Raw genomic sequence first — 17,987 nt, 5'->3', positions numbered from 1 at the left:
ATTCATGATCTCCACTGTTTACCAATGAAAACATCGAATCGTAAAAATAAATGCATTTCTATTGGTCGAAGCTGTCGGAAGGCGTATGTACACAATTTCTTCGAAATATTCCTGCCAGACAGTCAGCGATAAGCAGTGGCGTCATTTCGTGAAATTAATTTATTTCATAAATATCTTTATATAAGTAGAAATATGACGTTCTTTAGACCATGGGCTAATAAAGACAAAGAAATTGCACACTGTAGTGAGAAAAAAGACAGGTATGAATTTAATAATAGAGATTTAAATATACAAACACAGCAAGTTATTTTAAATATATTTGAATGTTTAAAAAAGAAAAATATTCAGCAATCTGATAATAAGAATTGTTGAATTGTCACGAAAGGGGTTGCTATTGATCATTCACAGAATGATTGATGATCTCTTAGTCTATTTTCTAAATACTGAGATGTCTGCCCTATGTAGACAGCGTCACAATTAGTACAAGGCACTTGATATATAATATTACTTCGTTTGTTTTATAGTGTTTCAGATTTTAATTTAATTGTTCTTGATTTTAGGTCTCATCTGTTTTAAAATTAGTTTTTTTTTAAAAAGAACGATAAATTTTGACGTTTCGACTTTTATTTAAGTCTTTATCAAAATATAAGAATATGATATAATGATAATATTTTGATAAAGACTTAAGAAAAGTCAAAACGTCAAAATTTATCTTTCTTTTAAAAACTATCAAAAAAAACTAATTTTAAAACAGAAGAGACCTAAAATCAAGAAAATTTAGATGCATGAAAGGAATAAATTCGTTATTTCGTAAGCCGACGACTTTAAAGAAAAATCCCGAAACCCGTCGATTTTTATTTTTAAACAGGCTATTCGTAAGGATACCTTTTTATTTTTGACGTCATCTATATGAGCGCGATGACGTTATCGCTAAAATTTTTAAATGGAAAAGTGGGTGTTGTAATACACTATTTGAAAGGTCTTTTAAATACCTATTCATCTATATCAATATGTACAGTAATTGATTTGCGTATTGTCACAAATATTATTTATGAAATTTCAACAGATTTCTTAATAAAATGTATCAAGTATTGGTATGATGTATTTATTGACACACAAAAATAAATTTTGTAAAGGCCGTCAATGGTAATGAAATGTCTTATCTACCTACTTTTTACCTTTTTTAAAAATCTAGTTACCTTATTAACACTTGGACATAATTAACTTTCTGTCAAATGATTGATAGTATTATTGTATTAGACGAATTCAAAAAGTCTTTGTATCTATCAACATAAAGCTGACTGAAACGCAAAGAATTGAAATTCTAATAATGATTGGTTGTGGAGATAAAGCACGTACGCAGAAAGAAGTATTTGATAATAAATACCCCAACCGAGAACCAATTTGACAATCTACTATAAGCAAAATTGAGAAGAAATTCAGAGAAACGGGTTATGTCAAAGACCTCCCTAAAGGTAGTAGAAAACCAATATCAGAAAACAAACAACTAGATGTTCTGTTAGCCTTACAAGATAATCCCCATACCAGTTTCACGGCAAATAGCATTAGATAATGACATGGACCATTCAACAGTTCTTAGAAAGCTGAAGAAGGAAAAGTGACATCCCTACAAAGTAAGTTTAGTACAAGAGCTTATGGAAGATGATTTTGACAGACGAATTGAGTTTTGTGAAATTTTGTGGGACAAAATAACAGAGATCCGATATCAAGGTTGTTTTCTCGGATGAAGCTCCATTTCTACTAAACGGTCATGTCAATCGTCAAACTTATCGGTACTGGGCTACAGAAAATCCACACTGGATGCAAGAGTACCGTACTCAATACCCAGAGAAAGTTAATGTTTGGGCGGGAATAATAGATAATAGGATTATTAGGCCATACTTTTTCGAAGAAACCTCAACAGGTCCTCGATATTTAGAATTTCTTCAAAACTTCTTGCTACCTGAATTGAACCGGATGTTTCCAAACAGTAATGATTTATGGCTGCAGCAAGATGGTGCGCCTCCTGTATTGGCGCGCAACTATTTGAACAACGTCTATCGGTGGATAGGTCGAAGAGGAACAATAGAATGGCCGCCTATGTCACCTGATTTGATTCCTCTTGATTTCTTTTTATGGGGATACTTGAAAAGTAAAGTTATGGAGAAGGTTCGAGAAGAGTTCGGGGCACGTCTTTCTCATTGTATTTTAGCTCGTGGAGATGACGTCAAAAATAGAAAGGTATCCTTACGAATAGCCCTTTTTAGAATAAAAATCGACGGGTTTGAGGATTTTTCCTTAAAATCGCCGGTTTACGAAATAACGAATTTATTCCTTTCATTTGCACCATACTGTATATGCTTCTAAATGCTCTTGATTTTATTCTGTTTTTAAATTATTGATTTAATAATTATTGAAATATAACAAAATATATTTTGATAAAGACTCAAAAGGAGCCGAAACGTCAAAAGAATAAATAAATCAAAAGGTCTAAGAAATAAGAAATTAATTATATATTAATTATATATATATATATAGTGGGTCGAGAGCTCATTAATGTCGAGGATCTCGTGCAGTCAACATCGGTTAGTACAGTGAGTGCATAAATGATTTAGTGAACTGTTGTGATAATTCTGTGTTCGTTACTTTGAAAATGCCTTTGAACAGTAAAGTGAAAAACAAAGTTCTGAAAAGACAAAGCAGAATAATTGTCAACAATGTTTTAAGATTTATGCAGGCAGATGGAAGGATTCCTCTTGCGAAGGTTAGAAATAAGTCAAAATGTACTAATAATTATTTTTTATTATCGAAGGTTCAAGAACAAGTAACAGAGGCTACAGGTGTATGCGTAAGAACCGTAAGGAAAACTAAATCAGAGATGAAAAAAATAGAAGGTGAAGAGGAAACGTTTTCAACTCCAAATAAAAAGAGAATGAAACATTTAAACCTCACAATGGATGATGCTGATTTGGCTATTTTACGTAAGTGCATAGTTAATTTCCATATCACAGAAAAAAGAATTCCTACGCTCAGGGTAATTCATAGAAATATCTTTTGCGATATGGTTGCAAAGAGTCTTTGAGAAAAAACATTCATAAACTCGGAATTGGATGGAGGAAGGTGAAAACGAACAGAAAAATATTAATGGAGGGCCAGCCCATTCGAATACTGAGAATAGAATTCTTAAAAAAAATGCGGACCTACAGAGAAGAGGGTCGACCTATTATTTACATGGATGAGACTTATATTCATGCTACACACACGCACCAAAAAGGCTAAAGTGATAATACCGATTATGGTCTAAAAAACCTGTTGTAAAGGGCAACGTTTAATCATAATACATGCAGGTGGAGAAGATAGATTTGTGCCTAATGCCCAAATCCGAGATGCATTCATGGTTAGAGAGAAATATTCCAATGAATAAAACTATGCTGAAACCTGAATTATAAGCTCTCATAAAGGACTATAAGCCAAAATATAAGCTGCTTTTTCTAGCAGCAAATCATAACGTTGTGCGAATACCACCGTATCATCAGGATTTGAATCCAATCGAATCGGTTTGGGTCGAACTCAAAGACTATGTTGCAAATAAAAATGTATCTTTTAATTTCAACGATGATTTTTTCAAATAATTTTCTCCAGAGCAGTTGAAATCTCTTAGCAAAAGAGCGAAGAAATTTGAGGACGATTTCATGATGAATGAACCCATAATAGACATTATCGTAGATGATCTGGTTATTGATTTAAATGATGAGGATAGCGACACTGAATCAGAACAGGAAGATAAAGATTGTAATCTATCCGGAATCGAAGAACTACCTGACGAAAACCAATCTGAGATTGTGTCAACAGTGGGCGAGAAGTCGTATTATAATCTATAGGCAGTAGTACTCAAAAAATTCTTAATAATTGTTAAATAATCATTTAATCATTAAATAATCATCAATTTAAAGGTTATTCATTTTTCCCAAATACTTGCTCATAATCCGATATGTTTTAATCCTCAACTTTTATTTAAATGAATTTTGACTAGGATTACATATTATGCATACGGGATTATCATATTATGCATAATTCCTTTAATTATATTCTACTTGCGAATGAATAAGGATGTTGGGGTTCCTATCCTCTACTGTTTTATCGTTATCGTCAACCGATACCAAATTTGTTTCGACGTTGATTCAGGTACTGCATTCAATCAACGGTTTCGACTAAAATTTTTCTCTTGATTTGACTTTCCGGTGAAAGGGCAAAGTCGGTCTTTGCCGCACACTAACCCTTTCTGTTTATCCTTTGTGCATCTCAGAGGCAAAGCTATGTTGGTCGATCTGTACATGATTGCATTTCTGCTGTACCAAAGAATCAAATTGAAACATAGGTAGAAATCAAAAACTTCAATTCACAATCGAGGTTGAGCAAAATAATAGAATCAATTTTCTTGATGTCACATTATATAAAATTAACAATAACATAAGAACAGAATGGTATACGACCAACTTGATACCCAAGATATTTGACTTCAATTCATTTCATCCTATGTCTCAAAAAAGTGGTAATAAGTTTGGCTAAAATCTAAAACACCAAAAAAACAAAAGAAGTGATATTATATATCAACTGCCTTGTACTAATTGTAACGGTATCTACATAGGGCAGACATCTCAGTATTTAGAGAATAGACTAATCTAAACTGATAGACTAACCAAAACGATAAAAAAAAATAAAAATGCATTAACGAACCACGAAATATCAAAAAAAAATCATAAATTATGAAGATTCAGAAATACTTGAAATAGAATCAAATACACGAAAAAGAGAATTTTTAGAAATGGTTCAATAGATTGAGAAAGCTATCAATAATAAAAAAAGAACTAAATAATTGTCAGTATCAAGTCATATTTTGATAAGGACCGCAACAGGTCGAAACGTCAAATTTGTATCTGTCCTTGAAAAATTAAAAAAAAAACTAATATATATATATATATATATATATATATATATATATATATATATATATATATATATATATAAATGCATCTAATGTTCTTGATTTTAGGGCTCTTTTGATGACTTTCAAAAATTATCAAAAAATAGTCTTAAGTTCAGTATGACTTAAAAATTGCAATATTCTAACAATGCCATTTGTCAGTACCAAATTTTTTCAAATTTCAAATCAAAAATACCACTGATTCACATATATTTGACTTTGCTTTTCTGAAATTCAAACACAATACACAAAATTTCTTATAGAAATGATTTTAAACAAATTTATCATGTCAAAAATAAACTTTGATCTATAGGTTGTTTAACAAATAGGTAGCTATATAATTTGTTATAATGAAGCTTCGTTGATATATAATTAAATTAAAATTAAAAAATAAAAATTTGCTAGTTGAACTTGTATAATTTATTTATTGATTCAATTGCAAGACTCTTGGTAAGATAATGATACCAGATACGTGTTTATTGTACAATGTCTCAATCATATATTCAAGTTAGTGACAATAGAGTTCATAAAAATTGAGGAACCTGATAAAATCTAATCTTTTTTCGGTATGGAACATCATAATTAAATGTTTTCATTCATCATCATTCAGCCTTATCTCGTCCCTTGCTGGACATAGGCCTCCTCCAAATGCTTCCAGTTTTCTCTGCTCTGAGCGGTTGCTACCCAATTTGTTCGTATTCTTTTAATATCGTCAGTCCATCTCGTAGGGGGTTTTCCTGGATTTCGTCTGTCTGTTCTCGGTCTCCAATCTAGAATTCTTTTGGTCCATCGGTAATCTTGTATCCTTGCAACATGTCCTGCCCACCGCCATTTTTATCTCAGTATTTGGTCTAGGATATCTTTAACTCCAGATCGTCTGCGCAATTCGTCATTCCTTATCCCATCCCTCATAGTGATGCCGAGCATAGACCTTCCCATTTTACGCTGTGTAATTTGCAACTAAACATTTTGGTACAACCATAATCTTAAATATAACAACCATATATGCAGACAATATCTGTTTTCTATTATCTGAATTTTATATACACTGCACTTGTTTATATATAAAACTATTAAAAAATTATTTTCTCTCTATATTACAACAAAATATTAATTGATTATCCAATAACCCCAATAACGAGTTTAAATTTAAATATTTCTTTCTTAAATCGGAATATCTTAAGAAATGTTCATTGCAATATGATTTGAATATTGAATGAATCAAGGATATCATACGTAATTCATATTAAAACCTAATATTACAATTAAAGAAATCTATTCACTCAACTTCCACAGCAATTCTCCAATAGAAGCAAATACTGGACCAATTTCAATCTAAATTTATCTAAATCTAATTTACTATATGGTGCCAAAGCATATTCCTGGAACTCATCTCTCCGAAAAAAAGGAAGTAATAACTTCTGTCACCAATGTCATGAAATACATATTTCTACCAAAGCTTTCTACTCGCATCCACTAACCTTACCAACACGTCATTTAGTGTCCAGAAGACTTTTATGATTGTACATGATAAACTGTATCTACAGGTTCTACAATTGTGGTTTGGAATCACACATTAAAATATCAAGTTACTGAGATGTATGACAAAGTATAATTCACAAACTACAACTCAGTTTATTTTCAATCCCTTTTCTATTGTTTTTGAAGCAAAACTTAGTAAAAAATAAATGAGGATAGTAGTAATTATAGGTATGCATACGACAGGATGATATAATAATTTCAAAAAGTAAGGAACTACTACTACTGCTATGTACATCTGAACACAATAGGAACAAGAGATCACATTTTGAACCTACTTATTCTAGTACATATGGTACATTTTAGGAAATTTTGAACCTGAACAAAGTAAAAACTTAATTGAGGTGATTGAACTTCTTTAGTAACATATAGAAAACAATAATGATAATTGCATGCAATAATGCAATTGTTACTGAAAAATCATAAACTGGTATAGTTTTTTACTGCATTGAAGACTGAAATTTGATCATATTTTTTGTTCCCAATAAATTAATTTAACAGGTTTATTTTTATTCTTTGAAGTTATTGTTACAATATCTTTGGAAATAGTAGACAGTATTGCACTTCATATTGTTGTAAAAAAGTATTAAGTACTGAACAAATTTTATGAGTAATAATAAATTATTACTGAAGGTTGATTTAAAGTATACATTTCCACTTTAAACCAAGTAGGTTTAATGTGGAGATATGATAAATTAAGTACATTATGTGTATACAAAGTTGGTGAAATTGCACACAAACAAACAAAAGTCTTTCTTGAAACATATTTAAATAACCTAGTGTATATTGATATAATTAATATTTGTGTTTTAAACAGTATCTCATTATTTTTAAATGTGTTTCTTCTTTGAAAAAATACATGCAGAACACCATTTTAAATATTTATTTTCTACAATTAAGCCTACAGTTAAAACTTATCACACATTTCCTTAACCTGAATTTGTTTTAGTTCAAATAAATTACTATATACACTTTATATTTTTGAATATTATAGTGTTACCTATTATGCTAATTATTGAAGTTGAATATTTATCTAATAACCTTTTTAAACCCTAAAATTCTATATTATCAAACAAATACTGGTACTATGTAAATACTTATAACCTCAACAGTATGCAATATGTTGTAATTTCTGTATTAGGGTTGAAAACTATGTTTTATTGATTATTTGAATAATTCACATTGTTTTCATAATAAAATATCTTTTATGGATATTCAAATATAAAAATTAATTACATTAAACACATATTTCGCACTTCTTTCTAAAGTGGGTATGCTATGACACTGAATTCATCTATGATACTAACAAATTATTGAAATTCTCTAAGTTATAGAATATTTTTTTTATTCATATATTAACCATTTTAAATGAAACATATTTTTAATGATACAGAAATATATAGATGTATGTAGGTGATATTCCTAAATTTTTTACATTTGCGTAAATAAAAGTTCATACTATGCAAAACTACAATAAAGTATTATAGCAACAAAGTCAAGAAATTGTATGAAAGCAGAATAACTTTAGCAGAAACTATTTAGAATATTAAATTTTGAATCACCTGCACTAATTGTTAATAAAGCCCATATTATATCGTTATAGTGTCTAATCAAAGTTAATATTAACAACAATTATGGATTTACTGGATGTAAATATATATGCAAATATAGTATGAAATATTTTTAAAGAATAATATTTGAATACTTGAACAACTTGAAATTAATATGAAATTACTGGTTTACCTATTCAAGTATTATGTATTCTCATTGGAAAATCTTAGTCATATTTCTGAATAAATAAGTTTGTAAAGAAAAATTACTAACCTCTTGTGTAAGATTTATTCCCATCTCCAAAGAATTGGAAGCCTCTTCATTCACATTTTCAGTTTGGTTCTGAGGAACATTCGGTAAGGGATCATTGTTAGCTCCTGGAGAGGTTCGGTCAATATTAAGCAAATAAGTCGTAACATTTGAATGCCTGAAAGTGTCTCTATTAAATCTGCCTAAAGAATTTAGATCAGCAAACAAATCTCTCTGATAATTTAATAGGACTAAATCCAAACTTTTCGGGTTAACGTAATGAGATCTTAAAACAGCAGGTGTAATACTTCTCCAGCTTGTTCCATTATCATAATCCAAATTATCGTAAATATTGTCATATATAGAATCGTGGTTAACTCTTAAGATGCTTAATAATAGAGCAAGTTGTAGGAGCTCGTCTCTGTACACTTTTTTGAGGCACAACATTTTCGTAAAGTTTTTATTTGTACTGAACCAAAATCAACATAACCTTCAAATTAATGAGAATCGAAAACAATTTTTGGTTGTTTGCAAACTGACATCGTTTAGAAATTACTAGAAAACTGAGTTTTCTAAACCTGTTTAGTAATGATCCGCATAGTCGTTTGTAAACAAAAATATAGTCAGCTGATAGTCCACTGGAATGACAGTTTCCAAACCGGCACTAAGATTTTGTGGTTAGAACGCGCAGTTCACCTACATATTTATTTAAATTCTTCAATATTTTTTGACATTTCTTCAGATGTACACAATTAATTAATTCACAAGTTTATCATATAAACACTTCACTTTAGAAACAAAGATTGTAGACTATTCTATTATTAACCACGATGCCTATAATCTCCAAGTCATCAAAAATCAAAGCTCACGACAAACAGTTCACAACGAAATGCGCAACGATGAGATTATAAAAGTGGGGAAACCTACGTGTTTTAAAGTTGACTGAATACATTTGTTTTTGTTTGGGTACAGTACTAATTGCTTGTTTACTCTAAAAGTGTGGCAGACTACTCTAAAATTACTTTTATTTTTCTGTGTATTTGCATATTTTCTAGATAGCGCGATTAATTACTCAAATTTTACTAAAATAGTCATAATAGAGATGTAGCCCCAACACACACAAAGGAAATTAACTTTAAAAACAAAGAGTTTATCCTAATGTAACATCACATTTGTACATGTTGCCTAAGGATAGGTAATATATTATTATCATAAAGCTTTTTCATGGTTATAGCTCTAATTTATATTTGAAAGAAATACTAGTTGATGGTAGAAGTTACACCGTAATATACTATTTCCTAAAAACAACAGCAAAAGATCGAGTCACTTTAAACCCAAAACATACAATAATAAACTTTCTACGGATCTTCTCAATAGCACGAATGTGTCCAAAACCATATTCGAATTATTAAACTTTTGCAGATTTGCAAGGAAACAACTGCGAATATATTACAGTGGCTTGATAGGGACCGTGTGTCCGCTATGTTTGACACAAACTACGACACAAAATAGCTTATTTTCGAAGTTTCTTTTAGTTAAAAATACTATTGAGCTCTTGAATAGTTTTTGATTAAGTATTTGAAAATATAAATTACCACCACTCTCATGTGGCTACACTATCTCTATCAAGCCACTGTAAACCACAGAACAAGTAGGGTATGTTCTATGCTGTAGGCTATACAACACAAGTGCCACATATTTTGGCATATCAAATGGCAAGAAATGAAATAGCATTCTCATTATGGTCCACTATATAAGTAGGGGAGGGTTGGATAATACCGCGCCCTTAAGAGCATATGGCTATAATTTTCGACTAGTGCATATCAGATCAACTGAATCTAAAATTTTATTATAAGAGGTTACCTAGCAATCAATTTTAAATACAATATTTATTTTGTACAACATCTATATAAAAATAAAGGAAGAAAAATAAAATTTACGAGAGCGCGGCATTATCAAACTGGTTTGAGAATAGCGTGCATTCAAAATAATAGGCGATACATAGGTCAATCAACATTTATTTAGGCATAATTCACAGCCATTGTAGGTACATAACTAGTATAGTGCTTACCTTAACAGAATCTTAACATTAATCATAACAGAAGTCGCATCGTATAATTTTCTGCCGTTTCTTTTCCACTGCATTCTTTGTGGATCCAGGTTGAAAAAGAGTAGCAACGAAATCAGACTTCATCATTACGTCCGAATTCACCACATAATTTACATATGTCATTAGTATTCTCATTATTTTTGTCTGAACTTATCTCATCTTCATCGTCATCATTACATAATTGTGTAAGGGGAATATCCTCGCTGCTTTTTTCACTACTAGAAATTAACACTCTTCTCTTCACAGATTTTCCTTTTGCTAAAGCTTTTCCTTTAACATGTTTTTCTTCTTTTAATCTTCTCTTTCTCTCCTTATCTTCTAGCTGATCTTTTAGTGGCGTGACGATCAAAGTTTGAGAGTGTTGTTTCTTTGAACGTCTTTTAATTTTCTGAATTTTTCGAGTCACTGGGCTCAATATCTCTAAAATGTTACTACGCGAAGTACTGGCAACAGGTTCGGTTTCATTTGCAACATTTGTACCTAGAGAGTGCTTCCGTTGCTATGTCATTGTTGAATGAATTTTCGTTTCGAGTGGTTAAGTCTTCAACAATTGGGTCTGATATAAAATCATCATCGTCAAACACGTTGGAGTTTATGGGATGAATGCCAGTCACTTCAAAATCTTTTACTGCCTTGTCCATCGAAGCTACTCTCAAATAAGCTTTATTAAATATTGAAGCCAAAATATCATGAGTAATGTGTGTCATATGGATGGTTTTTCATATATAAGTCACACTTTATGATAAGCTGTCTTCAATGGACCGTAGAAAGTGACATCCAACGGCTGCATCCTATGGGAAGTGTGCGGGGGCAAAGATAGCATATGGATCCCGTTTTCCCGGCAAAATTGATAAGCCAAGTGACTAGCATGATTGTCAAGAATTAGTAGAGTGAGGTTTTCAGCTGTTGCAGTAATATATTTGGCAAAGTGACGAAGCCATTTCTCAAAAAGTTCCTCGGTGATCCACCCAGACTTTGAACACTCATATTCTGCTCCAATAGGCCCTTCAATCTTGAGACTTGGTTTGATTCTTTGGCGTGGATATATAAACATGGGTGGGATGAATGAAGTTCCCGATGCATTCATGGTACAGACAACTGTGACATTTTACCCACGTTCTCCGCTTGTAATGTTGCCAACTTGCTTAATTCCTTTAGGTGCATACATTTTTCCAGGTCTTTGAACAGTTGTAATACCTGTTTCATCAACGTTGAATATTCGTTTTGCTGGATAAGCATTCTTCTCTGTCATTTCTTCTAAATTGCAAAAAAACAACGCAATGTCAGATTTATTAAAACCCAACACTCTATTCATGCTTGTTGGCTCCAGAATTCGTACAGAGATCTCAGGATTTCTTTTCAGGAATGCATACACCCAACACTTACCAGCCATGCCCTTCTCTGTTGAAAAAATGTGTTTAATATTTTTTCCAACCGCGAACTCATAAGCCAATTTGCGTAGCTGTTGTTGTGAGATTCTAAAAAATGTTTTAGTTAACTTGATAATATGTCCAGCTAACTCCTTTTCATATTCTTTTAAAAATGTTGCCTTTCGGCCAAGTCGAGGGTCATAGTATTCTCCTTTTTTTAACCTATCTCTAATTGATGATTCCGGAAGCATAAATGATCTTGCTACTTTCTTTATTTTTCTCCCACTCTTTACAGCTTCTAAAACAGCTTGCATTTAAAGTGGATCTCATGACCCCTTTTTTCTTTTTGGTGCACTTTCAGCCATCTGTAAAAGAGAAAATATGTACCTATAATATACAATTGATAATACCGCGCCCTGAGCGGTATGGTTTTTATAAAATATTCCAAATAGGATTATATTCAGGATCTTGTGGTTGAATTTTCCTTGTTTTGTTGTCATCCGCTGAACGATGAGACCTTAACCAAGTTTTTACATAATCATCTGGTTTAAATAATTGTTGTGGTGGGCCATTCATTTTTATAAATAAAAGATTTGCTAGATTTTCAATTAATATTCTATTTCTTTGTTCATTTAAAATAATATTCATATTACTGAATCCGCGCTCACACTCTGCCGAACTGCAAGGTACAATATTTATGTATCGAATTAAGATTTCTACATCTTCAGGAATTACTTTGCCTCCAGTATCAATATAATCTCTAGATGCATTGATACATTGCATTGGCGATGTTAAATTAAATCTGGCGCAAAATGACTGGATTTTATTTTCTCTACAGCCAATTTCAATATCTGCTGGCCACTCCGTTGGATCTAGTACTCGAAATTCGTTCATCAAATCATTTTCTGTATGTAGTCTTCTAGTCATATTATTAATGAGACGTACAAGGAATTGATTTCTGTTGATAATAGTAATTTTTTTTTATCTGTTAAAGTTAATGTTCCTAATTTCATCACTTGAACAGCCTCTGATGCTTCTATGAGTTTGTTTCCTTTTTTAGTGATTCCAAATAGGGAATAGTTCAACGGATTACTTTGTCCGCATATACTATCGTTACACTTTTGTTCTGTAACGCTTCAGACAAGATGAAAGTTCATACAAAACATCATACATTAATGCCAAGTTAATTATAAACTGTTTAGACATGATATATTTTTTTAGACCAATATTTACACTCTGATCAGTTTTTTAAACGAGTTTAATCAGTTGCGGCTTGATGAAAATGTTCAGCAAGAGATTTTAAATTTTGCCAAACTGTATAACAGTTCTGAATGAACTAGCTATCCACCTTATTCCTAAAACACGTTCACGTATTTGTTTCGGTTCGGTTCAGCAGAAAAAAACGTTCCGGACTCCGGTTCGGTTCAAACCCTTGTTCATAATAATGCATATAAATATTCGTCAAAAATTGTAGCAATATATTTCCTATTTTTTTGTAAAAAGTTTAGAAATTTTTATTTAAAAAATGTATATTTAGATTTTACTTAATTTATAAATGACTTAATGAATACAATTATTGTTAAAAGTAATAATAATACTGTTTTGCTAATTTAATAAAAGCCAGTAAATCCAACCACAATTTTCATAAAGTGAACAAATACAATTTGTTTCAAAAATCTTTATTGACAAAATGGCATTGTACATTTATATTAAAAAACATAATTTTCTGAACAAAAATTTTGTAGAGTGGCTTTTCAGTCTAAAATGAATAGTAAAGATTTTTCAAACTGTATACTCTATCTGCAAACACTGCATAATAACCTAAAATCACATTGAAAAACATGTCAAAAATTTTTATTTAATTGTCTAACAACTTTGGTAAGTATTGTTCTATATAGAATTTTTCCAAGAGTGAAATGTTTTCTTTCCATGAATCGTCAAACTCTACAATAGTCACAACTGTTTCCTTCAAGGTATAAATACAAAAGTAACATTTTTTCTTTTTTAAAATATGTAAAGCTCCTTGAATTTGATGATAATAATTGTGGGCATTTCACTTCTACAATGGCTTCTTCACCAATTATTCCATCTTGGCTAGCACCAAGAAGTCCTGAATTTGTAAGCCATACTCCAGTTGGCCGAACATTCAAATTATAAATCTGCTTCAAATGATCTAGAGCATCTTTTTCATGAGTTCTACCCCACTGGATTGCTTTGATACCATCCAAATTGTATTCACCTGGAAAAATGATGAATTGATTATAATAAAAAAAGTATGTATATCAAATTAACCTAAAGTAAGAAAATGCTACATAAAATACCATTTTTGAAAAGACTACTTTTTAAAAAATCAATCTTAGAGGCTCAATAAGCAAATTATTGATAACATCTATGACCAAACTAAGTAATAAATTTATGATTTATTACTCACCCAAGAGTGTGTTGAACAAACTCACTGAGAATCTGTTTCCCCTGCATGCTGTAATAATACCACTGAAGTTGCTAGCAGTTAATCTAAATTTTCTTTCAAGGTACCATTTTTCATTTGACACCTGGCCAGTAGGGGTGACAGATATTTATTTTATTAGCTGATCATCAACAGCACATTTTTCTTTGAACACAGTCAGTTTATCTGTGGCCTCCAAAAAGTCCTTGGAAGAAATTATTTCTTCAATTACCGGAAATCCATTTTCCAGAAAATTTAGCGGGTATAGCTCTTCTGCAGATTTCACTGGCCCAACCTTCGTTTTAGGTAGTGCCTTCCATGCACTGCTTTATCTGTTATAGATATATTGTAATGCTCAAAAAGTGCCAACGCTGCAATGTGATGGTATTTTATACCCCTGGAACAAGCACTACAATAAAATTATAACCGGATTAATTCCATATTACACTAACAAAGGCATATATACCTACCTATAGATACCTTGTAGCTTTTGTCTTTCACAATAGCAAATACTTCCCCTCTGATTACCTGTAAATCAGAGTCAAAGTCCATTTTCTTCACATGAGTGGACTCTAGGCGTTTCCACCCCTCTTTATAATTTTGTTGTGTCATCTATAAAAGCACTGATGCTGGAAAGTTTTAGAACATGTTTAAAAGCCATTATTTTCTTAACAACAAAAGGATCTGCAAAAAACAAACAAAAAAGTACTGCAAAAATAAAATATACATAACCTCAACAAGATTTAAAGCAGAATTAATATGTTAAATTAACTCACCTGGTGAAAAACTAATAAAAACCTCTTAAATAGTACGTTCCTTCAACAATATATTCAACTGAAAAGTCTTATTTTATAACATAAACCACGAAAACACTAAATGAAAAATTGCTTATGGGCATTTACCATTATCATCGAAATTGTATGGAGTCGGTATAAGCTCCTCCCGTCTCTGTGACGTCAAGACTTAGGCTGTCTATTAAGCTTCTGCTAACACGCTGTCGAGTATATAATCTTTGCACGCTATACTGAGGGTGCATTTCACTAAGTGTTCACAGCGCATGAAATACTTTTTTGGGCGTTTCCCATGGCGACTATATCGAGTAAATAATCTTAGTTATAAGCTCCGCCCGTCTTTGTGACGTCAGACTTAGACTGTCTATTGGAACAAATTAGTTTTGAAGTGCGACAGTAGAGTGCGTTGGTCTCACTCCAGGTTTTCCAGATAAATTTACAGACTTAGCAATCTTTAATTTCTAGGTTCACTGTGAATACACCAATGTACACTTCATCTTATCCAGATGATAGTGATGATGATTCAACTATAGTCTGCTGTTATGAATAAGAGAGTAATAAAATGATAATAAGTATTTATAACTTTGACAGGACAAAACCTTTTTCTAAAAAGCAACCAAAATAGACTTATAAATGCGCCTGTCAAAAACAATTGGAAGAAAACAAAAACATCTTGTCACGTTGTACGCTCTGGTGTTGAATTGGAAAACTACCTAAATCCATACAGACATTGCAGATAGAGTATGCATACTAAAGGCAACCATGTAAGTGATAGTGTTCGGCTTTCAGAAAAGAGAGAAGATGCCAGGGGCGTTCAGCCTATACGCAGGCATACGCTGGCACGCCTCATCTCTCTCGTTTAATGTGACGTCACGTTGGAAACAAAATGTGAAGTATAATGTATGCTGTATGCCTGTTATAAAGTTTTATTTCCATTCCAAGAGTAATATTTGATGCAAAGACATGTCTATATATGTATTATTTATGTGGTTATTGAATTTACCATTTAAATTTCACGTTTCTTAATGCCTCGTGTGGTATACAAGGAATATAATTTCTTGCATGTTTCGTGAAATAAGAGTCTATTTAAAATATGATTAGCAAAATTATGAAATTATTCAATTTCATAAAATTGTTTCTGATATATTATAGGTATATTTTCTTTATTTATTTGAGCGAATCACATAGGTAAATAAACAATGTTTTAAACCTAGACATTTTACATTATATGGAACTTTATTATTCTCTTCGAAATAAATGGAACAAACACGTGCTAAAATAAATAAGACGTATCGTATCTAAATACTTTCAACCAGGCTGAAACCGTTTTTATCGATAATTCTATAAGTTTAATAACATAAAATAAGTATAATTATTGAAAAAAAAATAGGAATTTTGTTTGTTATTTTGTGATTTACAACATTCCTTTACCATATTTTACATTAATTTTATCCTCTCGACCACTGCTTCGCCAAGTCTTTTATATTGGAAATCAAAATATTCAATACCTATGTCTTTGGTATTTCGATTAGTGTTTTTACATATAGCAAAGGCTTTATGATCTCATAATAGAAAATACAATATTTTAAGAGAAAATAATAACAGGTCAACTCTATAATAGGCGTTAAATACAAAAAAGTATCACAAACCCGGTACATATGTACAACTCCAACCTAATCTTAATGGCCAAGAAAATATTATGACTCCAGCGTGACGTCATGCGCGAGGCGTGTCAAATTTGAACCGAAAATTCAGCATACCGTTGTATGTGTATCGTGGATTTACGAGAGAAAGAAAGAGATAAAAATACATAAATGATCCTACCGGCATGTCTACTCTATCTATTATATCCCTATGTCTAAATCAGTGGATAAGTTTTAATTTTTGGATATTTAAAAGTTAAGAATTACTCATCCATAATATTTAATTTATATAGGCAACGTAAGTGAGAGGTTAGTGAGACTTGCGGTTTTTGTGCTTTTTGTCTTCTAAAATTGCAAATTAGTATAAATTTCATGTTAGTGAGTAAATCTCTGATAACTACTCACTCAATAAAAATCATTAAAACACCTAAAATCTATTACACAATTGAAGTAAGGTGTATGAGTTGAAATATGCGAAGGAATGTGATAATAATGGTGATAATGATTACCAAATAGAAATTTATTCGAGTGTTTTCTGCTCAATTGAGAAATTCTGGGGTTAAGCTTCGTGATTGATGTACTTTTCAAACAAATATTTGGACACATCTAAAATATATATTTATAATGAATGAATGAATAAGAATTGGATCTATCATATTATGGTGTGAATAAAATTAGTATATGTAAACACACATGACAGCAAAAATACAAACGTAACATTATTGGCTATTTTTATATTATTTGGCTTACTGGAAAAAGCTAATTTGTGTCTTTTACTAATTTTTCACATCTCTTTCAATGTCATTGCTGTTATTATCTAAGTCTAAATACTCCGTATTTTCTAAAATTAGAAAAGTTAACGCTACTCTCTCTCTTGAAACGTGTCCAAGCTTATTAAAAATATTGAGTGGAATACAAATTGAAATAAGTAATATCTATAGGTTAACAGTGAAAGAATATAGATTATCGTGTCATATATTTAATTTTCTTAAAACAATGCCTGTGATACTGTTCTTATTAATTATTAAGAATTAATAAAAATCACCTATACCTTATATTCAAACTATAATGTTCACATTGTGATACTGCAGTTTAAGAAAAAAGCGTCGTTATCGCTTTCGGATAAGTGTAAGCTTATAATTTACGTCCTATTGTACTGTAAACGAGATTCATGCATTTTGTTACGTACTGTAGGTTCGAATATATAATCTTAGCTGTAGGTGATATGATATACTTATCAGTACATAAATATATTTCCTCTCAGCTTGGAGATACTCATTTTGGGAATTTTTGTATGTCTTCAT

At 31.2% G+C, this 17,987-nt stretch overlaps 1 protein-coding gene and 1 long non-coding RNA gene across 4 annotated transcripts in view; both read right to left on the bottom strand.

Moving 5' to 3' along the window:
* LOC130894150 (segmentation protein cap'n'collar) overlaps window positions 1-9,216 on the bottom strand; it is a 189,641-nt gene extending 180,425 nt beyond the window's left edge. The window contains exon 1 of the mRNA XM_057800759.1: window positions 8,348-9,216. Coding sequence (XP_057656742.1) covers window positions 8,348-8,770 — 423 coding nt within the window. The 5' untranslated portion in view covers window positions 8,771-9,216. The remainder of the gene's footprint in view (window positions 1-8,347) is intronic.
* A 4,250-nt stretch (window positions 9,217-13,466) lies between these two features.
* On the bottom strand, window positions 13,467-17,656 carry LOC130894272 (uncharacterized). Of its 3 annotated transcripts, none has more exons than XR_009059308.1 (4): window positions 15,026-17,656; window positions 14,720-14,933; window positions 14,235-14,658; window positions 13,467-14,042 (listed from the first exon to the last, which is right to left on the bottom strand). It is a non-coding gene; the product is annotated as an uncharacterized LOC130894272 (long non-coding RNA). The 3 variants fall into 3 exon arrangements; XR_009059311.1 differs by having other exon boundaries at window positions 17,434-17,525; XR_009059306.1 differs by having other exon boundaries at window positions 14,720-14,957; window positions 15,026-17,409.
* Window positions 17,657-17,987: the final 331 nt, after the last annotated feature.

This window comes from Diorhabda carinulata, chromosome 1 (genome assembly GCF_026250575.1).
Source record: "Diorhabda carinulata isolate Delta chromosome 1, icDioCari1.1, whole genome shotgun sequence".
Taxonomy (NCBI): domain Eukaryota; kingdom Metazoa; phylum Arthropoda; class Insecta; order Coleoptera; family Chrysomelidae; genus Diorhabda; species Diorhabda carinulata.
Note: the sequence above shows the minus strand (reverse complement) of the source record. Positions and strands in the feature narration are given on the sequence as shown.